Source organism: Myotis yumanensis, unplaced genomic scaffold (genome assembly GCF_028538775.1).
Source record: "Myotis yumanensis isolate MYYU_CA2020_CCGP unplaced genomic scaffold, mMyoYum1.0.hap1 SCAF_3, whole genome shotgun sequence".
Classification (NCBI taxonomy): Eukaryota; Metazoa; Chordata; class Mammalia; order Chiroptera; family Vespertilionidae; genus Myotis; species Myotis yumanensis.
The window spans coordinates 38266924-38294187 of NW_027223754.1; the positions used below are offsets into that span (position 1 = coordinate 38266924).

The following is a 27264-nucleotide window of genomic DNA, read 5'->3' on the forward strand; positions in this document are numbered from 1 at the left end:
CCAAAGAAAATTTTAGCTCTTTGATGATACCTCTCTTGCTATTTTTTTCTGGGATAAGACTCTCTTCTTCCTCCTCAAAATCAAGTTTGATGTTATTAAGTAAGTGCATTCTGTCACCATTGATGTTCTGTGTAGTAAATCTGATGGAATTCATTTGTATTTAGAGACCGTGTGTTTTGTACCTACATGTATGTATGTTGATTGTATCAAGTCTAATATCTCATTCATTTGCATGCATATCTGGTGTGGGAGGGTTATTTCTACTGATTTGTTATGTTAGCTGATTGCTTCACCCATCCCTCAGCAATGCTTAATGTTTAATGGTTTTGGTATTTCAAGTGACACCATTTTTATTTTCTTATGTTTGCTTTCTAAAATGTTTTGCTAAAACTTTACTTGGGAAAATTATAGAATAGATGCAAATGGTCCACCCTCTGTAGAGAGTAAGTTGAAACTAAGCATTATTTCATTATAAATCCTAGAGAATTTAGAAATTCTTGCTTTAAATGTTAGTTTGCACTGAGTGTTTTGGGGAAGGGGGTGACTTCAGGAGACCTACAATGGGCCCATAAAATTCCTGCCACCGTCCTTCTAATTGCCTCTTTTTTCTAAATTTTTTTTTTATTGATTTCAGACAGGAAGGGAGAGGGAGAGACAAAAACATTAATGATGAGAGAGAATCACCGATCTGGTGCCTGCCCTACACGCCCCACACTGGAGATTGAACCCACAACCGAGGCACATGCCCCAACCAGGAATCAAACCACAACCTCCCGGTTCACAGGTCAACACCCAACCTCTGAGCCACACTGGCCTGGCCTAATTGCCTCTTGAAGAGTAAGCACAGTTTATCACATCTGGCTAGTTGCTTACTTAGTACCTAAAGCACTAAAACAGTCAGACGTTTTCAGGATGACCAATATCAGATTAGGTTCTCTTTAAAAAACAAAACAAAACAAAACATGTTAAATATGTGTCGAACATTAGATATGTATCACTTCATTTACAGTTTTCTACTAAATATTAAATTGGAGGATTAACATTTCAAGGGGAGATCAGGTTGATTCAAACTCTAATTTAGAAGTGAAATATTTGAAATTTATTTTTAATTTCATTTCAGAACAAGACTATATCTGGAGAAAGCAATTCAGCTAAATGTAGGCATATCAAAATCCAGATGTGAATCGGGTTACTTTGGAGAAAATACATTTCATCGCTTAAGTTCCTTAGCTTACAAGGTGGTACATAGAACCTGTTGATGCTTGAATACTGAACTGGGTTTCAAAGTTTTGATAGAGTCTGAAAACAAAGGCTGAATTATGGTTTTTTCCTGGTTTTGCTATACTATTCAGTCTAATCCTGATGTCTGCTGGTAGAGACTGCATTTGCATCTGGGATGGTGTGGTCATTTCTTTCAATGTGTTGAAGGAATCTAAATTAGCTCAAGGAGTCCTGGGAGAAATGGGGTATAATGATTCTCTTTTTAGATCTTAGGACCTTAGTTGAATTCTATGGAGAAGTCCCTCTTAGGAGGATTCCTCAGTGATGGTTTGCAAAGCAAGCAAGGTTGTGGCCAACATCACTTATTATATCATTCTCAATTCACATTAATCTCACTGTAACTTGGGACAAACTTGAACCGGCCAATGAGATTGGCACATTTTCCCTCCTCCTATTACAAATTTGCTCTTGCCTTGGCATTTTTTAAAGAGGGAGTTTCTATCTTAGTAATGGAATCAAAAGTCAAAGTACAAAATCACATTTAAGAAGGGTAGAATGTAGGTCTTTATATGTAACTATGTTTAACTTTTTCCGATTTAAACATATAAATTAAATTCTTAATAGATCTATTGATGTTTGCAAGCTGGAGTCAACATCACACATACACACACACACACAGGAGAAATATGAAATTTTTCATTCAATAATTTGTAACTAAAGGAACCCAGAATATAGCTGACTGCAATATATTTTCATTGTCAAAAATTTTGGAAAAATCCCATTCTGAACTTTATAATTAACATTTCTCCATATCTAAACTTTTTCTTTAAAAACATAAATGCTGAGAACTCTTTTCTTATATTAAATTTTTAAAAGAGAAACACTTTTGCTGTAGTTGTTAATGAAAAGGGATAACAAATATAGATAATTACAAGAAAAATAAGACACACCTGGAGTTATGTGAGGAAACAGGAAATTAACTAACGGCAGTTCCATCAAAGCACAGGTTGATCATTTATTCCTCAGCTGTGAACCAAACCCAGCTTGCAATTGGCTTTTGTATGGCGCAGGAGCTCAGAATGAGTTTTTTTTCTTTATACTGTTTTAAATACAAACAACAGAGTATATGCGAAAGAGATGTATGTGGCCCACAAAGTCTACAATGTTTACTATCTGGTCCTTTCCACCAAAAGCAGAGCTCTGCAGTAAGGACTATGGATGTCACTGTGCCGTGATAATGTAGTGAATGCCCATGGGTCCATCATAAAATCAGTCTTCATTGAAATTGCTACTGAACAGTTAAAATAGGTTTGTTTGAGGCTTAAAATGTTTAGAGAAGAGGAAAGGATATTATATATATGCATATCTATAGATGTATAGATATCTATCTATATATCTATAATTTCTTAACTGCTTACATTTCCCTCATTTACAAAACTGATATTTCAATTGATGCACTGAACAACTGAGATACAACTGGTGTGGTTGCACTCCTTAATCTCAGGATAGAGATAAAAATTTTATAAATCTGTTAAAGTCAGAGAACACTGTCAGTATTCTAAAAATCAGCATCAATTAAATTTCTCTTAAATAATTTTTAATGTAAATTTTAAGTAACCCTGCAGGTACACATTTTCCTCACTTTTGGTGGTTTGATTTATAAAGTCCAAACCATGAGTCTAGAATATTTACATCATTAAGTAAAATGTCCAAGTAAAATTTTTCATCTTAAACAACAATAAAATGATTTTATTACATTATTGCAGGATTTTACAAAATATAATCCACATTAAATAAAAAGTGGGTCTTTTTTAGCTCTAAATAATTAAAGGTTGCCTAAACTAATGGGTATAAGTAGACTTGATTGCAAATATGTAAGGGAAGTCCAAGTTATTGTACATTTTCATAATTTGATGTGAATTTCATACAGAGAGAAATTTCACCATTATGAAAATAAACATTTTGTTCCTATCACTGAGTGAATATTTGTAACTTCTATTTAAGCCATTTATAGATTTTTCTTTTCATCTTCTGAGCTTGTGGGACTGGTACCATTTTATCGCAATGTTTCTTCTTGACTTCCATGTACGGCCCTACTTTTCCAGTGAGAAATGTATCCTTAGAAATAATAGAGTCTTTTAAGAGAAATGAATGCATATATCAGCCCATCATAGACCTAACTAGATACTGTCTTTTTAAAAGGCAAGTTACCATGGAGTAACTTCTAGGGAAAAATCAGATTCCTTGTTCATGTAACCCATGTCCAGTTTAAAACATGCTCTAGTCACAGAAGAATGGATGCTCTTGAACAGCAATTCATTCTTTTGTTAGTCAGTCCTCAGTTGGTAAAATACATATTGACACAGAGTGTAAACAACTTATGTCACTATTTATTAAAAATGTTAAATTGTACATTTTCCATAATTTCTTCCTTCAGCTTAAGAGAACTTCTTTTGTGAGTTTAACGTGAGACTAGACAAATGACTTAATGACTAAAAGCATTGGTGATCTGGCCTCTGCCCCCCTCCACCCCCACCCCAATCCAACATTGTACTTCAAGTGTGTTTGCCTTCATTTCCATATGGAAACACTGAGTGATGGGGGATTCTGGCAACATATGATCAATGGATTTATGTAAGGCTCTTTTACTTCGAGTCTAAAATGGCCTTTCTTGTGTAGGGATGTGCATTTTTAACAACCATGTAATTCAGCTTTCCTCAACTCGCAACTAATGACATCTGAAGTCAGAAAATTCTTCATCGTTGGGATTGTCCTGTGCACTGTTGGGTGTTTAGCAGTATCCCTGACCTCTACCCACTAGACGCCTGAAGAGCACCCTCCAACCCCACCCAGTGTGACCATCAGAATTGTCTGTAGACATTGCCAGATGTTTTCTGGGTGGCAAAGTCACCCTTGTTGAGAACCACTGATGTAAATTGTAGGAGAAAAATTTCTTTTCTGGTGTTATTTACATCTGAGTTTGCTTAACTCATTTTTAATGGGTATCCAGATTTCATCTGGGCTTTCAGAAATAGAAAAACATACAACAGTCTGTTGGACCTGTCCTCGTGGTGATTATACATGGCTTCCTCTGCATTTATATTTCTAATGGCCTAGACAAAGAAGAACCCAGTCGTCTCTCATTGTTAAGGGTATTCTGTGCCAAGCCAGATTTCACATGCGTTTCCGTTCCATCCGTCCCAGCACTCACAGTTTCCACAGCTGCATATTCCATTCCCTGCAGTAAAATACACAGGAGATTCATTATTATGATTGAAATATACCAAGCTAATATATGTTATTATAAAACATAACTGTTCATAATCAAAGCAATTTCATTCATCCTCTGAAAACTTTCTTATTGTGCAGCCATCTTATTATTATCTTATTACGCAGCTATAGGAAATCTGACCTTTTAAACAATTAATGGCACCTCCTTGGTGCTACCATTCAGTTAGTATCAATCTAATAATGACCATCAGTATCACTCCAGCTGGGCTTTCATGAATAATTTTGTTTTTCTCTAGAGAGCAGGTTATGTGTAACAATCAATGCTAACGAACATACAGCTCCTTGACATAGGATGAGGTAGGCTGAATAATTAGCTAGAAGAGGAGCCTTGTGTAGTAGGAGTGGGCAGAACGTGAATGTCCAACTTAATGACACACACATACTCATCTTTTACCTTTAGTTAAAAACAAGGAGAATAAATATATGCCTCTATCTCCCCTATACATTGTTTAAGAAAATATTTTAATTACCAATTATTAGGACTCAGAAACTCAGGATAGCAGTATCTATTATATTCCTAAATTGTTTTCCTATTCCCATCCCCCCAACACACACATATTCCATTCCCTAAAAACAAACTAACGCATCAAACAGCTTTGGTGCCTGGGTCCTGTTTAAAATATATTCTAGTCCCTATACCATGTTAAAAGTGCAATAGTTGTCAAGAGAATTATGTTCTTTTTGCAATATATAAAACTGCATATATGTAAATTGGGGGAAGTTACTTTATATGGAATTTTCCTCCAAATCATATAATTTGGGTGCATTCTTTTATGCCTGGGAATAATGTTAGTGCTTATTCTGAAATGCCCACCTCCCTTTACATAATTTACATTACTATTTGGCCCTTCAGTACATGAAAGCTCTCCTGCCCAGTGACCCACAGCAAAATGTGCTGAGGGTCATTCACCTTTATTGCTAAATGTGGCATAGATCAATTAGAGTGGGTCAGTACTGCACCTGTGCAAATGAGACCATCATGTTTGTCGCAGTCCCTGTCATCACAGTCGCAGAATTCCCCCGAAATGTACCATTCTTCAGCAGAACAAATGCACTTTCCACAGTGACAAGAACCTGAAATCACAAAGGGTATTATTGATCGTTTACCACACAACTAAAGGTTTCCGTCTAGAGTAGAATACTATCAATGTACTGGCAATCGGCTTCTAATAACCAACCTTCCAAAGGTAAAAATTTATGGAATAGCCAGTGGCTTAAAAGGGAGCGTTACTTACTGTAATTCATAAAGGTTATCCTGAAAGGCTTCATTATGGATCTAGACGGTTGCAATTAGCCCTGAGCAAATGTTCCATGGCTCAGTCTGGTTGAAATGTCAATGAGGGTGGAATGTGGCTGATTTTTATAGATGGCCTTCTAAAAAGGTGTTCAAAATATATGCGCTTTTAAAATTTTTTTTCTGAATTGAATCATGTTTTCAAAGTGTCTGTCTTTTAAAGGAATTGAATAGTAAGTTCTATTAAATGAGAGTGCAATTTATAATTAAAACAACTACTAAATTTATTGTGCTTATAATTTTGGATTTTTGTTTACATGATTTTCTTAAAGTAACGACTCACCTGCCTACTGGGTGGCTCATTAAAGTGCTAAAAATACACATACACTCAATCAGGTATATTTACCTTACCCAGTTTCACCCTTGGGATTTCCTGCCATCATCCAGGAGAGCTCTAATCCCTCGCCTCAAATGTCCATCTTTTATGAGGCTCTTGATCCAACCACCTTTTCCATTACTTCACTCATTTTCTCTCCTTTTACTTCCTACCTAATTCAAAACTTCCTTTTTGGTTATTAAAGATATTTTGGCTTGCTGAGAAACAGTTTTATTAATGGCACATTTAGAAAAGAAAATATAGGAATTAAATAGTGTCAGAGAAGAAATTTCCCTCAGCCTAAACATCTTCACGTGGCAAAACTACTTCTACAATAGCAGTAAAGAAAGTTTTCAAGTTAAAAATAGCCTTCTGCTTCCTTCTATTTCCTTGGATTGATTGTTCTTTCTAGATGTGATTTCCTTTTACCAAATATGCCTATCACCTTAAATGACTGTGAAGTAGAAAATTTATTTTCACATATTCTATAAAATAACAGACTTGGTAAATTCAAAATATATTGGGAGGGGGCAGAAATCAATCATTAGTGTCTCTATGAAACATTGCAATTAAAAAATGGTTAGAGAAAGAAACTTTTGTGCATTACTGCTATCATGAAAGGATGCACATAAAGGTGTCCCAGGCATTAAGCACCCCATGCTATTTCATATTATGGAAACTCATATATGCATTTTAGCTGCAAGAATCCCCAATGGCCAAATTAAACTTTTGATATTCCTTGTCACACTTCTCAGGGTAAGGGAGCAGTCAGAATTAGTTACATGCTGAGAACTGTGTTTACATTTATTAACTTCTTACTTAACCACAGCATGGTTCCATTTACTTGTTTTACTGAGGGGTGAGGTTGCAAAATAGACAACTTTCCGTTCTAATGAGTGATCAGTACCCTACTGGTGCTTAGGGCCTGTAACTGGGCCTCCCAGGCCAGTCTGTGAGAGTTGGTCATCTCACCCAGGTACAGTGTTTCTTTGTTTAGAAATTTATTTATTCTAATTTTAAAGACTTTCTGTCAAATCTCTAGGCACAGAAATGTTCAACAGTCATCTGTGCATTTTGCAAATGAATAGAGCAATATTGGAAAACTTGGGGTATTTTAATGACTTCATTAACATATCCTCAGAAGGTATCATATTTAGTGCTTTATGAGTGAAGGAAGATTATTTGAAGAATTCCACTGTTTTGTTTCTAAAATACTATCTCCCTTATATTTCAAACTTGTTTCTACAACACATGGAGATGTAAATCACTTTATACGTCCATGATATTTATATATTACTCCTAGGATATAATTTTTTTGCCACAATTCATGGAAAAAAATCACATTTCATCTTTAAACTTGTCCCCTGGCTCTAGAACTATTCTGATCACCGTTCTCACTTCCAATGTTTAACTTCAGGCCATTGTATAGTATTTCCCTAAAACTGGTCAGCTCAGCTAACGTGAATATGGTATACATTGCTAGACCATTTGACAAGTAAATTGCATTTTCAGAAGTCTGCTAGTCACTGAAATACTTAGAATGAAAAATGGGGGTTGATTTTTGTATGTGCTATGAAAAACTAGCTTCTCTCATCAGCGTTTTCCCCAGCTGGGCTGTTTTTTCCTGTTTGTGAATTCTCAGTGCATCTCAGAGGTAGGAAATTCTTCTACTGCTTGTGAAACTAGGAGTAGTATGGCATGTCATACTAACACAGCGTGGTCATTATTAGGATGTTTTATAGCGCCTTTGTTATAGAGCAACCTGGCTGTTTTCATCAATAAGCAGGGGTCAAATTGCCCTACTCTGGAAAGGGAAAATCCTAGGAAAAGGATTCTGTCAGAAAGATATAAGCCACATGGCTGCCAGGAGGTGACCGATTATTTAGCTCAGCTGGACAGGCACCCACTCGTGCCCATGAGACTCTGTCCAGCCTTAGGGAGAAGCTGGTCCATCTTGGCAGGAACTCTAGGGTGGTAAATTCCTGACCACAACACCACTAATCCATTTATTTTCTTTCTCAGTATGAGGACTATTAAGAATGCTTCCATCTCCCTTCTGTACTTTTTTAGTGGCTTCCATTCCTTGGGGATTCAGCCACATTTTTCTCATTTGTCTTCAGAGCATCCTTAGAACTTAAGAAAGGGAAAGAAATGAAATTCTTCTGCCTTCAAAGATGAGAAAATGGACATATAGGGAGGTTAATGGAATTGTCCAGGGCCATGGGGGCAAAAAAAGATTTCCATCCGATTCCATCTACTGTTTTATCTACCTATTTGCCTATCTGTGATGCCTCTCATAAGAAAAACCTTCATATAGTTTCAAAAAATGAGTTGTGTGTTCCCACTGACAATTATATTGGGTGAGGCAACTAAAACAAGGGTTCGAGTCTGGTTTTTGAAGCCTAACTTTAACCCTGTCTCTTTTCAGGGATGAAGAATCTGCCAGGATTGGGTATAGGTGAGGGATAGGTGAGTGGGTGAGTGTGTACCATGGACTTATTCGGATGATGTGGGACTCAACAGTGTCATTGTAAGGCTTCTAAGGAGACATTTAGTGACTGCAATTACAGCCATCATCAGACAACATCTTTAAGAATATTAGAGGTGATGACCCAGACCGAGAAAGGTGATTATGTTCTCTTGTATACACATAAATACTCAAGCAAACAAACAGCCGACGAATTACAGCATGGATTCTGCAAAGGGAGTTAAGCCTGGCTCTAAGCTCATCTCTCTGGTGATTCACATGAACAGCTTGAGTGTAAGGGCGAGCACCCTTGTCAGCTGCCCCATTTCAAAGTGGACTTTCTTTTCCATTCATCAAGCCTGACAAAATGCTGCAACCAACATCCCAGCAGGCAGTTTTCACTATTGTACTCACAACTCCATCTGTTATGAAGGTCACAGCAATGCATCTAGTTTTAAATTTTTCTATGGAGTGATTTATTGTCTTGGCTATAAATTTGTAAAGAAATAAAATGCTATTTCTTCATCATCTCCTGAGGTGACGGCTTTATTCACAGATCATGAGGAGCGCCTGGTGGAAACAGTTGGGTACAGGCTACCAGGTGGTGACCTCAGGCCCACTGCTCCTCCCTGTCCCCTAGTTGGAGAAAGAAAAACACTCCAACGTCCTTTGTGAAGATCAGGGTGAGGGGTTTTCATTTACCATGTTGAGGGAAAGTATATGGAATTCTGGAAAGTCCATGAAACCTATTAAAAAATACCCGGCCCCAGTCAAATAACTTGGAATAGTTTTCTCTGCTACCATGTTAAAACCTGTTGTCCATTTTGTGAGTTACTCTTTCTGTGGTTCTCTTTTTGTTTTGTTAATTCTCACCCAAGGATTGATTTTTGAAGAGTGGAAGGGAGGGGAAGAGAGAGAAAAAAAGCATTGATGTGAAAGAAATACATCAACTGGTTGCCTCCTGAAAGTGCCCCGCCCTACTGGGGCTGGGTTTTGAGCCTGCAACCAAGGTACATGCTCTTGACTGGAATTATACTTGGGACCCTTCAGTATAAGGGCCAATGCTCTATCCACTGAGCCAAACCAGCAAAGGCTCTTTCTGTGGTTCTTGAGGCAAGGGGTAGATGGTACCCTCTCAGGAGACAGAAATAACAGCTGCATCCCCACGGGTCTCTGTGCCTATGGGAGAGCACAGTTCCATGGGCCCCGTTTTAATCCTGTTCTTCTAGAATCAAGCACTGATGACTCCAGAGTAAGTGGGAAGAAAGAAGCCTGCAGTCAGCGGCTGCAGACAGAATGCCCACCATCCTCTCTAGCGCCAGCTTCAAAGCACACAGCCTTGAGGCAGCTTTTATATCCAGTCTCCTTTTGAAGATCTCTCCCCATTGAAGGATAAACAGTTTAAAATATACGCTTTCAACCCTTCATTGATCTGCAGATATTATTCCATCACCTAAAGCAAGCAATTTGAAAAAGGCATTAACTAGAGAGATTTTCTTGTTTTGCTTTGAGGAAATGCCTTTGGGTTCACCCCCTTTTGGGGGCCTTTTTGATATTTATGATGCTGAAAATCTCTCCTCAGAATGTAATGACTTTAATGAGAATGTTTATTTCTTGAAAACAAACTACTCCTCTTCTTTGCATGAAATTCAGCTAGGAAATGACAGAATGGTATTCACCACACAGGTGAGCATGGCTGTGTGTATGTGTTCTCCTCATGTACCTGCAATTGGACATGACTAGCAAAGACCCGCTTATGAAGAATGTTAGTGATTTTATAGTGTCTAGGAAACACACACACACACACACACACACACACACACACACACACAATGGCTGATTTTTAAAATAAACAAGCACACCAATGTTCTAATACAAAAGTTCCATTTAGTAGAGTTTCTCAGAAAAGCTAATAGCCTTATTCCAAGGATAATGCCGTCACGAAAACCAACAACAACAAAAGTATCTAAACGCTAGGGCTCTGTGTTTAAAGCTATACTCAGGGGAAAAAAATAACTCTAATTCAAACAAATTAATCATTCTGAGTACTTTTTTATACACAGGGCACTCCCTTCTGACCTGATAACATTTCTTTTTCCTCCCCAGCTTCCACCTTGATAATTAATTCTATTCCTACCACCTTTACTGTTCTCTTTGTTAATCTCTTCCTAGGTAATCCCTTCCCTCTGTCTCTTCCTTTCAACCTTTCCTTCCTCCTCCCAACAGAGCTTCTTTTTTCTTTTAAAAAGGGTTTTTTAAGTGAATTTTAGAGAGAGAGGTAGGGAGAGGGAGAGAGAGAAAGAAACAACGATATGAGAGCAAGACGTCCTACCTGGGATGGAGCCCAAAACCCGGGCATGTGCCCTGATTGGGAATCAAACTGGCAACCTTTCAGAGCACAAGAGGATGCCCACCCAACTGAGCCAAGCCTGCCAGGGCCAACAGAACTCCTTGAACCTAAAGCAAGTGTATCCAGGACCTGAGGGCCCCTGAGAACTGAAATGCTGAGATTTGCTTAGGACTTGGAATTAGCATGAATTCCATACGAGAACAAACGGGGAACAAAGTGATTGCTTTAGATGCATCTAAGTGCTGCTTGGCTGCTGTGATTGCGTTAGGTGGAAGGCATGGCCTCCTTGCCAGAACTCTGTAAACACCAGCCTCAAACACAGAATTCCTGGAAACCAAGGACACGCTCGGCTATTAAAATGAGCATGTTTGTATCCATTCTCAGCCTTCCTCCTGGCACCAAATGTGGTCACAGCCTCCATCTGAGTTTATTTTTTGCAATTACGTCAAGAGGCCTCTTTCATCCGGAGAGCATTGGCCTTGAGTGATCATCGGTGAGCGACAGCCACTGTTGAGGGGCACATCCCAGAGGCGAGTTCTGCTTCTGAGGCCTCCTCAGCAGATTGACTTGGCTTCACGGTGTTTTCTTCAGAAAGACATTTACCTGCACTCCTGACCCAGGGTAGGTGTTGGAGGGTAGATGTAGCTTCAGCTATAAAAGTCTGAAAAGGGGGGTGGTTTGTTCTGCAAGAAGGCAGCTGAGCGGAAGAGGAGAGCGGGAGATTGACATTCAGTTCCAGGCAGGGCAGCTCCCTAACATTTGGTGAGAATCCCATGAGCTTCCAGAGCGTTTTATGCAGACCCGTCCGGGCTCTGCTATTTCACAGGTGAACTCAGTGATTGTACCTTTACCTTTGGGGGCCCATTCAGGTCCCAGCATATCTTACTGTTCTTTCTTCTTTATACAATTATTAATTGCATTTCATTCACAATGAGGTTGTCTACAAGTGGCTGAGGATCTTTTCACATGCAACCCATCTCATGCATTCCATTTCCTTGGACACTAAACTTCACGTGGTTCACTTTCACACTTAATAAGGTCCGGTACAAGCGGAGGACGGAGTGATTTTCATTCAGGCCAAGTGCGGTCTGAAAGGGGTGTTTGCCGCGCGCTGCCGTACAAGCCATGTGTCCCAGCAGGGATCCAGGCCAGGCTCCGGCAGAGAGACTCACCCTTTCCGGAGCACAGTCTGCCATCTGCTGATTCACACAGACTCTTGCTCAGTTCCTCCGTCATGTTGCACTTCCTGGGATGTTGGCAGAGCTTTCCGAACCATCCTCTCTCGCACACGCAGCGGCCACAGGAACACGTGCCGTGGCCTGAGAAGCAATCACAGGGCGGGGAGAGAGGAGGAGATGGTAAATATCCGGCTGATTGCAGTGTTTAAGGAAGAAATATGTAAACCACAGGCTCTCGTTTCCTATGCAGCAAACACACTTTCCCTTTATGCACAGTCACCGGGCGCGTGACTGCTGAAAAGAACTTCACAACAATGTTCCAGCTCTACATAGTACGTTTGAATGCAGCAAAGGAGATGGACTCGAGAGAGAAAGAAACCTAGAAACAATTTGACATGGGATTTTACCATCTTTTCTTGATACAAAATACGTCATTTGCGTTTTTTAGCAGTATGGGGTCTCGGTGCTTTTCTTCACGGTGCACACCATGATTCCCAGACCAACGGACAAGGCTAGTCACTTGACCGTTGATGCAGCATTTATTGATTACAGTCCTACTGTTTACTAATAAAAATAAAAGATCAATTTCCATAAGAAGTTAATGGCATCTGGTATTATATTTCTTTATCTGTGTGCCTCTCTACTTATTAATAAGAACAGATCTAAGTGTAAGTAACCATGTCTCTCTATTGTGTTTTTTTTTAAGTTTGTCAATTTATTTTATTCTTTATTTTTCAATAATATATTTTAATGATTTTTTTACAGAGAGGAAGGGAGAGAGATAGTTAGAAACATACATGAGAGAGAAACACCGATCAGCTGTCTCCTGCACATCTCCTACTGGGGATGTGCCCACAACCAAGGCACATGCTCTTGACCGGAATCGAACCCGGGACCTTTCAGTCCTCAGGCTGAGGTTCTATCCACTGAGCCAAACCGGTTTCAGCCATGTCTCTCTATTGTTGTCTACAGGTTAGAAACAGCATGAGGCTTTGATTCATGTCTTCAGCTTTTTTTTCCCCTTTTGTTTCCATCATTGACTCCTGATTTGGGGGATGTTTATCTTTTGGCAACGTATACAACATTGTATTTGTGTCAAGTATTCATTGGCTTACACATCTGTCTAGTTGCTTGCCACCAATACCCCATTAGATTGCACCATCTTCCTAAAATGTTTCTTGTTTCCAATCAATGCTTTATCCTTTTTAAAAATCCCTTTCTAATCTGTGTATTACCTTAGAGCCAGATCTCTCCAAACAGAACAAACAAAACAGCTATTTGTTTGGCTGCTTTGAGTCTCACTGAGTCTCTATTATGAACAGAGCATTTTGCTAAGCACCAGGGTTTGCAGAAGCAAAGCATCAAGGACACAGTTGCTGTCATTCCAACTGCTCAGCCCTCTGAACCTGCCGACACCATTCTGTCTTGAACATTTGCTGTGGCAGGACTTTCAGAGTAAACCTATTCCATCTGCTTCCTCCTATATTCAGCTTTGCACAGGAGGGATTAGGGGCCAATGCTGAATATTTTGCAATTTGTGGTCATGATTAATTTAACCTAAACTCCCACAAACTCAGGTAAGTTTTTCCATAACACATGATCATCTGGAAGTTCATGGAAAGCAAATGGGAGGCAAACTCAAAAGACACCTAGATTAACATACCTATTTCCAACAGCCTCTTCTTATCCCTATGTTGTTTTACTAAATTTAATCTCAGAGCCCTTTGATTTGGGTATCATCCCCATTTTATAATCAAGAAATTAAGGTCCAGAGAAACAAAGCAATTTTACCCCAAAGCACATAGCTCAACCACACAGAATCAGACCTTGATGCCAATTTCTCTGATTTCAATGTCCACTCTTTCCATTGGTTCACATTGCTTCTATATTTCATGATTATCAATTTGAGACAACTAGAAATCTTTTCTTAATTGCTATCTTTTTTAGCTGCTACATAGTTAGAAGGCATACTTTGATATTCATTGGGTACTTTCTTCTTGAAAAGTGTTTCCTGTATTGGTTTTCATGACATTAGTCTCTCCTTATCCTTTCAATACTCCTCTGTTGTTTATTTATCCTTCTACTTTTTTCCTGATCCAATTAATGTAGGCATCCCAATTATCTATCATCAATCATCTTTTATCTCTCTATAATTTCTCCTTTGAAAAATTCATCACCTCACATGGTTTCTGATAACCTCAATGATCACAGGATTGGACCACACCTGTGATTCCATACTTTGTGTACTACTAGCATACAAAATTGATACTTCTCAACCTGCATATACAATTTCCTTTCTAAAAGCTCCTCTTAGGGCATGAGTGGGGGGATGGGGGGTAATGTGGGGTTAAGGACACATATTTAATAACTTAATCAATAAAAAATAAATAAAATAAAAGCTCCTCTTCTGTATTGTCCATTTATTTTAATGATATAACTTTCCTTTCAGTCAACCAGTTTGAAATGTTTTGAATCACATTTGAATCCCTGTTACTGCCCTCATCTCAAGAGTTGCCAGGTCCTGTTGAAACTAACTCCAACATATCCACTCACATCACCATCATAAATCTTTGAGATACCTTCCTGTCATTTCTTCTCCAATATTCTTGCTCACCGCTTTCTATTACACCACTCTACTCACATCACAGCCTTCATATCTAGTGCTGTATGACTCCCCAATGTTTATGATATGAAGTTCACTACTATAACTTTCCTTATGTTTTAGGTTCCTGAAAGAGAATGCCAAGCTACTTTTCCAACCTTATAATCTCTCCTCTTCTCCCCTAGCATATACCTCTTGATCTTACCAAGTTGACCTAGTCCTTCTTCTCAATGCATCCCCTGCACTTTTCTGACTTCATACTTTTGTTTTGATAAAAAATGCTGTCCTTCTGTTCCCCTATTTCACACATCCAGGTTCTGCTTAATTTTCAAACCTCTGTGAAAACTTTTCTAATACTTTCAAGGGAAATTCATCTTATCCTCTGAATTTCTGCATCACCTTATTTCTCACCTTTATGGTGAAACTGGTTGTCTTCCACCTTGTAGGATGTAGTTTATGTAGTTATTTATTAAATAAACCTATTCCTTGACTGTGAATTCCTTGAGAGTAGGAATCACTTCTGACCATCACTGTAGCCTTCAGAGTGCCAAGCACACTGCCTTAATCTTAGCAGATCCTCAAAAGACTTTTAGATTGAGATTATTTTTTAAACAATATCTCCTCATTTACAAAATTAATCCTAACTCGGAACTGTAAACTGAATCCGGGACATGTTTACAGGTCATCTGGTTAAATAACTGTCCTTCAAGAACAATGGACAATTCTTGGATGACTACTTTATTTCTACATTCTATAAAGTGGAGTAAAGTTAGAGAATTGGTGTTTCATAAGAGCTACACAATCAGCTGGTGGTATCTTGACTTCTCCAATAAAATGAAAGTTCACTTAAAGTGAGGTCTACTTAGAAGTTCCAAAAAAGGTATCCATCTTTGGGGACAGATAATCTGTTGTACACAATAAGTAAGAAAGCAATAGAGAGCATCTAATACCAAACCCATTGAGCAATGGACTTTTTAAATGTCTATGTTTCTTACCTACTCAGGTTAGTGAGAATTATAATCACTCTGGCATAATTAGAAAAATTAAATCTCTATTGCAGAGAAAGGCATTCTGCCTTTGACTTAGAATATCATTGAGAATAATTCAGTGTAAGGATAGGTGATTGGTTTTTATTTATTAGTTCATTTATCACATCTTTCTATAGCATTAGGTTGGCATCTAGCTACACAATAGTCAAAATACATTGGTATTTACATGTTTTGATTCACCATTTACATAACTTCCCTTTAGTTAAAAACATATTAACTGCTTCCAATAATATCTTCTTTATGAACTTTAATAATTTAAGTCATACAATTCAATAGCTATTTATGGTGTACCAGGTACCATAATAGAGACCTACCGTTATAGTGTTTTCAGTGCACAAGGGGAGAAAACAAGTAACACATGAACAAATGCACTTGAGTTATAGAAACATTAGAGAGAATATTAGTATATTCAATAGTGAGAATGCTGTTTACTGGACATGTTAGGGAAGGCTCCGTGATACACAAGGGATGAGAAGCAGCCATAGAGGCAATATTCTAGGAAAGCTAATGAAAATTTCTTGGAATAAGAAAGAACTTGGCATGTTTTAGGCAGTGAAAAAAAGGCCAATGTGTTTGAAGAATAATGAGTAAGAAAAATGGAATAAATAATAAAGTTGGAGAAATATGCAGGAATGAGAACATAACAAACTATTTTTGGTAAGGAGTTTAAATTTTATTCCAATAGAAATAGGAAATCATAGAAGAGTGTTAAGCAAGAGCGATGTGATATAATTTACAATTTATACATTTATTTTGACAGATAAGTGTGAAAAATTAAGGTGTGTTGGGAAAAAGTGAATATGGGGAAAGTGAAAGAGTATTGCAATAGTCCAAGAAAAAGGTGATAGAGGCTTAAAATAGGATGGTGGCAGAGCAAATGGAGAGGAGATGGAGATATACTTTGGTAGTGGTGCTAATGAGACTTACTGTTGAATTGGATGTGGTAGGTGACAGAAAGCAAGCTAGAAAATATTTTGAATAATGATTCTTTTTATTAGCTAAAGAAGCTTAGGAGGGAGAGTTGAGAACTGCAAATCAGCTATTTTGAGCCTCATATGATTGAAATTTTTTTTTGTAGGAATTTTTATTGGGCATTTACTAAGTGGACTTTTGGGGTCTTAGGGATGTTCAAGTCTATCTTTAGAAGACAAGGAGTTTCTGAAAGTGGTTGTAAGAAGTTACACCAACTATGAAAATATGGAAGTTCAGTTGCTCTCCATCTTCATCAGTAAATGGTATCTTCAGTGGTTTTATTTTGTCATTTTATTAATGTTTGGTTTTGTTTTCTTTTTACCTTTCTTCATGAGATACTTCTAAGACAACCATGTGGAAAGTTAAGGAAGCAATTGACACAAGTCTGGTGGGGAAGACAGGTTAGGGCTAAGCAGATGCTGCAGTTTCTGCAAGAAGATGGCATTTAAAGCTTTGGAATTAAATGAAACTACTTAGGAAGAAACTCCAATATTTAAGGCTAATATAGAGGAGGAAAAGCCAGTACAGAAGGAGAAAAATAAAATGATTGTGTTGTCTCATAAAATGACAGAGAAGGCCATTTACAAAGCCTACTAAGTGGAATGTTCCTAAAAATTGGTTTAAAAAAAAATAAGACAATAACAGTAGTTTCAGTCAGCTTTTGCTGTACCAACCCTACTCTGTTGCCACGTAGGTCTCTGAATAGCTCTCCTAGGGGTTGCAGAACTATTGTAGAAATATACAGATTTCAGTGAGAACACTGTCTCTGTTTGGTGGTAGAATCCAGAGAATCTAGTGATGTTATCTTCTTATAAGTGTACAATAATAGATCATTCTAGAACAAAGATGGAGGAAGAGCCAACCTAATGAGCCATTTGAAGTACACTAAATCTACCTTCACCTGACTTCTCAAATCTTCAGACAGGTGAGTAGTTTTCCATTCCATCTCCATTTCCAGTGCCATCCATCCTGTCCCAGATACTTACTCCCATCAGTGATTTTTGTTCTTAGTCCTATTTCTTCCCCACACCAAAATATTCCCCAAGAATGTTCTAGACCTGTGTTGTCCAATTTAAATTTATTAAGCAAAATTAAAAATTCAGTTTCTCAGTTGCACTAGTCACATTTCAAGTTCTCAGCAGCTACATGTGACCAGTGGCTATTGTGTTGAATAATGCAGAGTTAGAACATTGTCATCATCTTTGAAAATTCTATTGGACAGTGCTGCTCTAGGCAATGACCCTTTCCAATGAAATTCACTGGCTCAGAGACACATTTCCTTAAAACACTGCAATGATGGTTCTCAATTGGGAAACTGGGCCATGAATGGATACTGATTGTGTCAGATATGATATTCTGACTGGCTGACATTTTTTCCCCCTTGTTAATATTAGCAGAGCACTTGTTTTGTTATTGTTGTTTATTTATTTGTTTGTTTTTCAGGGAAGTGATAATATGTCCATATGGAAGCTATTTTATTACCCAGGCTCCTTTTTACCTAGAGCTGCCCCTATGACAGAGCTCTAATAATTGAGATATAAGAGAAAACCTGTGGGTGAAGTTTCCAGGAAAGTGATTGTCTCCCAAAGAAAATGGGACAGGCTCAGTCAGCATGTGTCCTTTGCCCTTTGTCCTTTTTTCCTTCCCTTTTCTTCTTTCCTGGAAGATGGACACAGCTGGAGGTTTTCTAGGAGCATGACAATAAAAGTCATACTGGAAGGACAGAGTGGAAGGGAAGCTAGGAGGGGTGTGGGGTGTTGCTGGATCTCAGGCAGTCACCTCAACATCCAACAGACTTATTTGCGTAAATTACCTTCAGCCAACCACAGTCCTAACGGATACACTTAACCAACTCAGAAAAGAGGTCAATGATTTTGACACGTAATTTGGAGACAATCCCACTACTGCCTATATTGTCCAGCTAAGAAAGACTTGGCCCAAGGTCCTCCTCAACGTGAGAAATCCCGTGGTGCTGGGCTCACTGCACTCACACAGGCTGCGTGAGCTCCTTCCAATTGTAGCTACAACTAAAGAACTCCCTGGAGAAATGTAAATAGATTGTGTGATTAAGAGGTGGCTCTTCATTATCCCCACTTGTTTTTTAAATTGGACTCATGGGCAGTTATTCCAGGAGCATAGAAGGAAGAAGGCAAGCAATAAGCAGTCTATTTCTTATTCTCATCCTGGGTATAGGAGTACAGGAGGGAGGGATCTGATCCAGCTTATGTTAAGCTACAAACAAATACACATGAGCCAGACTGTAGATATATTTTCTTTGTGAAATATTAAAGTCATATACTAATAAAAATAAGTATATCTTAAGGACTATCACTTGGTACAAAGCATTTTTTTTAAGCAATGACTTACCTGATTTAAAAAATCCGTGGGTTTATAGGCCATGTAAAATCTTTGTTGTTAATAAAGATATTTTGAGAAGTCCACATCTGTTTCTATGATCATTGAACATGACTCTCCAATAAGTTAATTAAATGGAGAAAGGTCTTCATACTGATTCTCTTTTGCCAGTCATTTTCAGGTTGTAATTTTGGTGTAATCAAAACTGAACTGCTTAGAATTATGTAATTACGTACAATCACCTTCAGGTACAATTGCTAATTTATCCCAGCCTGCCAGAACTGGTTTAATCATCTTCAGTGTTATTGTTAGGAAGGTGGAGAAACAACACTGGCTATCAGTTCTCCTGCATATGCTGATTAGGTAGGTTTATGGATGCTTTTTGTTTTATTATTTGTTGTTTGCCGAAGTGCTGCTTTGGAGTCAGGGACCTGCCTTTTGCTCTGAACACACAGAGGATACATGGGGTTCTAGTTCATCCCTCCAGGTGAAAGGCTATAGAAGGGATGGCCCAGTGTCTGGTGGTGAACTGAGAAAATTACTCAAACTAGTGGTTCTCAATTTTGTTTTCCTCTGAAGCCACACCAGAGGGATGATGTCAGTGAGTTTCACACACTTATGGTAGTAAGATCCATTCACCACTGGCTGCCAAGTGATGGGAGACCAAAGGCTTTAAACAAAGTAGTTGCCATTCCTTCCCTGAAATAGACATGCAGATTTGTAGGATGCCAACTTCCTTCCAAAACATTTTGTAACTGGTGCCTCAAGAGATCTTAATTGGGTTGTTTTGTTCTGTTATGGTGATGGACACTTGAATCTTCTACTTTGCATTGCATACATAGACCATTCACTGATTGCCTGCTTATCACATAGTACGAGGCACTTTTCATTCTTTGTGTCTCATTCTCACATAAAGCCAATAGGTGGGCATTATTTTCTTTATTGTACACGTGAGTAAACCAAGGCAGAGAGACCAAATGGCCCTTCCAAGTTACTACAACTAGTGGGAAACAGAGCCAGAATCCAAATGCTGGTCTTTTTTAATATGAGGTTCATATTCATTTTGCTGTAGGGCATTTCCTCACTTTGCTTAAAAGAAAATGGTTCCTTCTACCCACTAAAATCTCACGTGAAAAAAATGTAGCGGAGCGTACGCAACACAAACTAAAGCAAGTGGACATACCATAGAATGTGGCCTTTCTCCACACAAAATATCAAAATACCCAAAGAACATTCATAAGTCTAGATTCAAAAAGAGATCTACCCCTCAAAAAAAACTAGAAGGAAATATAACACAAGGTTATCAGGTATTATTTTTGGATGGTGGATTTTTCTTTTCTTTTTTTTCATACTATTTTAGTTTTATTAAGTGTTGAAGGAAAAACATTACTATAAAAATATTTCACAATGTCCTGATATCTAAAGATGAGCAAAGTAAAATAAATGGAGGCCAATAATATCTGTTATAAATAATAAATGAGTAAATAGTTTGAAAAAAATCCTTCCAAGGATGGATTCAAGAGCAGCTGAGGAAAACCTCTGATGCAAGAAAATTAAATAAATGTTTTCCCTCCACATATCAAATATTTTTACCTCTGTGCCTTTGCTTAGCTTTCTCAGGCCTAAAATGTTCACATCCCATTTTCAGATCTCTAAATATTAGCTATTCTAGGCCCACATCAAATGTTAACTCCAACTTGAAGAATTCTCTGATCCAAAACTGGAGTCAATATTGCATGTGTTCCCCTACTCCTTAATTTACTTGTGACTTCCTTAATTTATAATTTATTCAAAAAAGTTCTTAAGCATCAACTTTTATCCTAAGTTTGAGGATACAATAATTTTTCAGAGTAAAAAAGGTTTTATTATATCCATGAGAATTGTATAGACTTGAAGAAAAGAACTTACAATAAAATGTGATGGCATTTTAATGAAGGTATTGCAGTATGGAGGAAGTATAAAATAATTTCAGAAAGGCATTCTAAAGGAGATGATTTGGAAGAATGGGAAAATGATAAGGAGTAATTTAGAAGGAGAAGCAAAGATAAGGAATACAATGTCAGGTAAAATGAACAAAATCATAATACATTTAAGTTTGTCCATCTCTATTGCCCCCATGGAAAAAAACTCACTTTTTCAATAAATGAAGACAATTAAATCAATAAAAGCATAGTTTCTTCCACCCATCCAATCACTGAAGCCATCAAGATTCATCCTTGATTCTGCCCTGCCTCTCACTCAGATTATTCAATCATGAATTTTCCTAAATGCTGCTTGTACCCTCAAGGCAGCAGTGGGAGCACGAGGGGCAATTTTTCTTAGGTTCAGCTGTGTTTAGATTGACATTCAGCACTAGTCTCCTTAGAAGGACATGGGTAGGAACCACATCCTGGCAGCTGGACAATATTGGGCCTTCCTCTCCATGGGAATCCTTGCAAGGATTCATGAGGATGACAACTCAACATGGTGGTCTGGGGATCACCTTCTCTTCAGATAACACAACTCAGGTGCAAAGAGATGAGATCCATGTTGCACAGATGTTGAGACTTCTCTGGTTTAAAAGAAGCCTCATGCTCCACAGGAGCTAAACTATTTTCTGACAATTCCTTAGCATATCTTCCAGAAACCCTGCAAGGGACATGCCTGTTGGTAGAGTCATGGCACTCATAGAAGCCAAAAGCATAGCATTCCCATCAGACATACAGAGTTCATTCAAAATCTATCCTTTCCAACTTAGTTGAAAACTAAAGATGCAAGTGGAAGAGGCTGAGATTACTCAAGGGCAACAAATAGCAAGCAGAAACAGCATCCAACAACATCCATTTTAAGGGAAACAGATTTATTGGTAAGCTCTGGGAGATGAGCAAGAATAAGAAATTAAGTGGTTAAGGAAGAGGTCTGAGAAGAAATGGATGGGGAAGGTATTTCTGAGGCCCAGAAAGGAGACCATTTCATGGGGCTTTCAGAGTAGAGTAACTATAACTCTATGCTAAAAAGTGGTCATGTAGAATGAGAACTAAAAATCAACTAGGAACTGGGCAGCTAGGAATTATTAATAACCTCAGGAAGAATCACTTATGTGGAATGGTTGGAGACAGAGCAAGTTTCTATGGACTTAAGATTGAACCAAGAGAAATGCTAGCATATAAGTCAGGGGTAATGACATCAAGTGATTAAAAATATTTAAGGGCATATATGTTTAAAGGGCAACGCAGGGCTTTATGTGGAATAAGTATGCAGGAAGTATTTGCTGATTTGATTAAATTTGTGCTATATACATGATAGGATATTAGTAAATAATGAGAGAGGTTTCCTTATGATAATGGGCATTTTTAGATAGACTGAGAAACACAGAAACTTTGCCAGTGCGTTTTTTGGCTTGAGGAACCCTAATGGCCAGTGTCTTCTTAATTGTGCTCCTCCATGCTTGGGCGAATCCATGTGAAGCTTCTCCACAGAAGATGCACCGCAGGGTAAGAGACACTAAAAATACTTCTGAGATGAATGACCGTCACTTTGATTTGATAGCTCAGTGTCAAGTGTGATAAGAATGACCAGAAAGGAGAAATCATCAATGTCACCTAAAACTGAAGACCAGACAGTCACAGCTCTGAACACATTGTTGTCACAAAAGGTATTGCCAAGCTATGCTATTTAGGATAAACATGAGCGTGGAGATATTTCACCCTCTCCCTCCTGGAGCTCTTTCTCCAAGCAATAGAGGAAAAATGAAGAAATCAATAACAAGGAAAACAAAAAACGTACCAACTGGAATGTGAAAAGATGTGTAGATATAAGAGGTTTCTACAACATCAACCATTTCAACCAAGTCACCAGAGCAGCTGGGCAAGGAGACCCATGTGAGGTAGACACTGCATGCCAGAGAAAATGACAATGATAACAAGGTCTTCTCTAGGTGCCCGGCAGGCTTTCTAGAACCCATTGTGAGAATTAAATGAGTCAATATACATACTGTACTTAACAAAAAAGACTGCACTCTGCTTAGATACTTCTGGTAACTAATACCAGTGAAGGGACAATCTCAATTAAAAGTAATATTGAGATAAAGTCCAAACAGTTTAATGTCACGCTGGGGGAAACTGTGGTATAAGGAGAGATCTGTGAACCGAACATCAGTGCCAGATCCTGGGACTGCCGCTATTTAGCTATGGGACATCAACACCTCAAACCTCACTCACTTTTCTATTTGATAGATGAAGAAAGCAGGAACAATTGCTGAAGGTGGCTGCCGTGAGGGCTGCGGGAAATATACCACCTGGCACCACAGTCCTTACAAAGGGCCTTTACCTTGGCTCACAAAGAAAAGAAAGAAGACATTTTTGGTCAACTTGCGAGTGTTTCATAGTTGGTTGGAGAGATAATAGGTAGATACACATGGACATTAGACAGATGGTAGTGATAATGTCCCTGCCTTTTCTATGCTGTACCTGCATGTTGATTTTATCCAATAAAGTGCCCAATTGCATTATGATAACTATCTTGAAGAAATACAGCTATATTCTTTTAGTCTGATTCCATACCCAGTGCTCCTCAGTTGTACTGGAAACCTAGGAGGAGGTATCATCAGCATGCATCCTCTCTACAGTATCAGATTTTGCAAGATTGAACTATGAGAATAATGTTGACTCCCATCCCCTCCCTTGGATGAAGACCAGGTAGACACTGTTAACCTTCTCTCCCTGGGACTCTCAGTTTTGCTGATCACCTTCTATCTGTCTCGTTTGTTCTTTGCAGTTTCTTGCTTTCATAAGCTCTTATTTAGGTCTCAGAGCCATTATGGGAACTGAGATATTGTGTATTTCCTGTGATTTTGTAATTAAACTTAGGAAGTTATCTTACTATGTGTGTGTGTTTTATTTTTCAAATTTATGGGTGATATTTATTTCCCCCAGGATTTATGAGTACAATAATAAAAATCATCTTAAACTGTTCAGTGGCAGCAAAGCCTTTTACTATCTTCATAGAATTTAGTTTAGTCTCAACCACCTTTTATCAATAGTGCACTGTGTGCTTTCACATGCCCGAAATCAAGAGTCCAAGAACATAAAGGTCATTACAAGCATAACTGTCTATTGCTTTTAGGTTGAGTTTTGTATTAATTTTTATCTTCTTTTCAACAATTAGAAAAAAAGGTTAAGTAGAATAAGGAAGGCAGGTGAAGCATGTGGCATGCAGTAGCGGAAGGCTGTTAAATTGTTCACCTCCACAGACTACACCGTCGAGGTCTTCACAGCGGCGATCATCACACTCGCATGTCTTCCCATACACCCTGCGGTCCCCCGGCGGGTAGCAGGTACATTTGCCACATTCACATTTACCTGCAAAATACAAAGGGGGAGCATGTACATTAGGAGATTCATAGAACCAGGAAGGCTTTCAAAGGAAACCAGCACACTATTAAAGCCAGACCTCCGGACCATTTCTAGGCTGGACCATTTCTAGCTCAGCAAACAACTTTTCTTTTTTAAAAAAAATATATTCCATTTATTTCTCCACAGAGAGGAAGGGAGAGGGACAGAGAGTCAGAAACCTCGATGAGAGAGAAACATCGACCAGCCGCCTCCTGCACACCCCCCACTGGGGACGTGCCTGCAACCAAGGCACACGCCCTTGACCGGAATCGAACCTGGGACCCCTCAGTCCACAGGCCGACGCTCTATCCACTGAGCCAAACCGGCCAAGGCGCAAGCAACTTTTCTGAATCCCCTGTGGTAAGCTGAAGGTTAGACACAAGCACCAAGGTGGTCAGGAGTGGAAGTGACAATTCCAGTGACAATTGCTGGCTCAGAAGTCATTCACCTTTACTACTGTCCACCTTTTGTTTCTTTCATCTTTGAAGACTAATTCAGTTATTAAACTCTCGGGGTATTTCATAATCATCTTAGTTTGATGGTACCGTTGAATGTAACTGAATCGACTTCACATATATTGAGAAATTTAGCCTAATGTGTTCATTTAAAAATATTTTTCTTTTGAGTGTATCCACCACATAAAGAAAAAAATGTTCATTGGTACATTGCAACATGACATTTTAGTGATTGTTTTGCATCAATTTTATAGTTCATTAAACACATTTTAACATGGAGCATGTGTCACTGCACATGACTTAAATATCTTTATCATTTCTGACTTAAAAATAAACGTAAACAGTTTTTTGGAATGAGTTTGGTTCATAGTTGGGGACTGCCTTAATGTCATTATGACTTTTATCATCACTTCCTGAGCTGTAAATATGTGTCAAACATTATAATTTCTTAAATTCCATCATTTTGTTTTCATAATAACACCCATTGACTAGCATAACCACTATCATTTACTAAACAAGAAAAAACAAAGCCAAGTTACTTTCCATGGTGACCCAGTTCATAAGGGAGAGATTCAAAATTTATATCCATGCTCATTAATGTTAAAGTGTGCACACTTAACCATTGAGTCATGCTGCACCTGAGTATACTCATAACAGAGCACCAGAAGACTATACAAGAGAGTAAATTCCTTTTGTTTGAGGAATTTGGTCTAGTTTGCCAAAATTTCAGCTGGGTAACTACTTTGAGACATCTGTTACTCTCTGTCATTAGCCAACCATCATAATTATACACCCACTGAAATGATCATGAGATGCTTCAGGACTGACCCCACACTGTTGTTAGTCATTCTGTTGCTGCATTTGTATCTTGTTAAAGAAATTCTGAGTTGGTAGAGAATGGGAGAAGGGAAAATTAGTATTTAGAATCATATAATTTCAGAGCTGTAATGATAGATGATCCAATGAAGTGATTCATTATCTTTTCTGGCAGAAGTGTTGGGGTCATGGTCCCTTTGAGAAACTGGTAAAAGACATGGCAATAGATACTCCTGTGCTGGCTGCCCTTCAACCTGTCTATTTTTCTACTTGGAGACAGTCCCAAGTTCAGCAGAAGACAGAGTCCTTTTCCTTACCCAACGAGATTCCCTCTTTGTATGCCCTGGCAGACAGGACAGGGACACACCAGATACTCTTGGCAGGGCTTTGGTTTTTGAGGGTGACTTCAAGGGCACAGGAGCAGTGAGCTTGACACACAGCGGCTAGTTCAAAAGTGGTGGCAGCTGGGGCTGGTCTTGGCAGTGCCTTGCTTAGCTGGAGTGTCGCATGAGCTGATTGTGCAGCATTGCATTCTGAGCCCCTAACCCATTCTAATTCAATCCTGTTTCATTCCAGTTTATAAAGTTGGTTTCTGTTGTTTGCTATCAAGAACTATAACTGGTAGACTCCAGATCTCTCCCTGGAAGAACATACCAGCACACATTTATTTTTTGTAAAATGTCAGGAAGATCCATGACTCGCTGCAATGTATTTAATAGATGAGGAAACTCAAGCATGCTGAGGCTAAATGATTTGCCTACAGCCAGGGAGTAGACATCGGCAGTGTTGGTGCTAGAACCCAGATTATCTGAGCCCCAGTTACCTTCTGGTGTGCATAACCATGCTAGCCCTCACCATGAGTGGATGTATGAATAATAATAATCATCCAGACTGTGGAGACAGAGAGACAAACTACTAGCAAAGAAGAGTAATGAAATAAGGCAGATATCTAGGATTTTTAATCAAAATATATTTTACTTAAACATTTCAAATTTGATACTCAAATAAAATACAAAAAAGTTAATACATTTACAAGAAGCACAGTATATAGCTCTATGTGCAAGTAATCATTTTAACAAATAAAATATATCTCACTCAATTTAGATCTTTTTACTTTAAAATTTCTCACAATCATTTAGATGTGTTTATATTTGCCACAAGTATTAGATTAAAATTTAAAATCCTGCTGCACTTACTCAAAAATATCTCTTTTAGGAAATTCAATAATTATTGAGAACCTATTTTGTGTGAATAATTTGATTAGATAATATTGTTAATGTTAAACAAAAGGTATGTGCCTGTAATTTCTGATATGCTATATAATTTCCAATTTATTTTCACTAAGTATTAACTCCAAATACAAACTTTGTAGAATGATTTCTAAGTATCAAAATCTTAAGTGTTTTGAGCAAAATTATTGGCTTTTTTATAATAAAAATTTATTCTGAAATAATGTCATGTTATTTAAAAGTTAAAGTTTTTCAATATTTGTTTTAATGAAAAGTTCACATGATCACTAGACATAT

At 38.2% G+C, this 27264-nt stretch overlaps 1 protein-coding gene across 1 annotated transcript in view; it reads right to left on the minus strand.

Moving 5' to 3' along the window:
- Positions 1-3591: 3591 nt before the first annotated feature.
- ITGBL1 (integrin subunit beta like 1) overlaps positions 3592-27264 on the minus strand; it is a 197711-nt gene continuing 174038 nt past the window's right edge. Inside the window, exons 8-11 of the mRNA XM_070408638.1 lie at positions 24318-24434; positions 12112-12258; positions 5473-5586; positions 3592-4459 (exon numbers count right to left, since the gene is read on the minus strand). Of these exons, the coding sequence (XP_070264739.1) occupies positions 4368-4459; positions 5473-5586; positions 12112-12258; positions 24318-24434 (470 nt within the window). The 3' untranslated portion in view covers positions 3592-4367. The remainder of the gene's footprint in view (positions 4460-5472; positions 5587-12111; positions 12259-24317; positions 24435-27264) is intronic.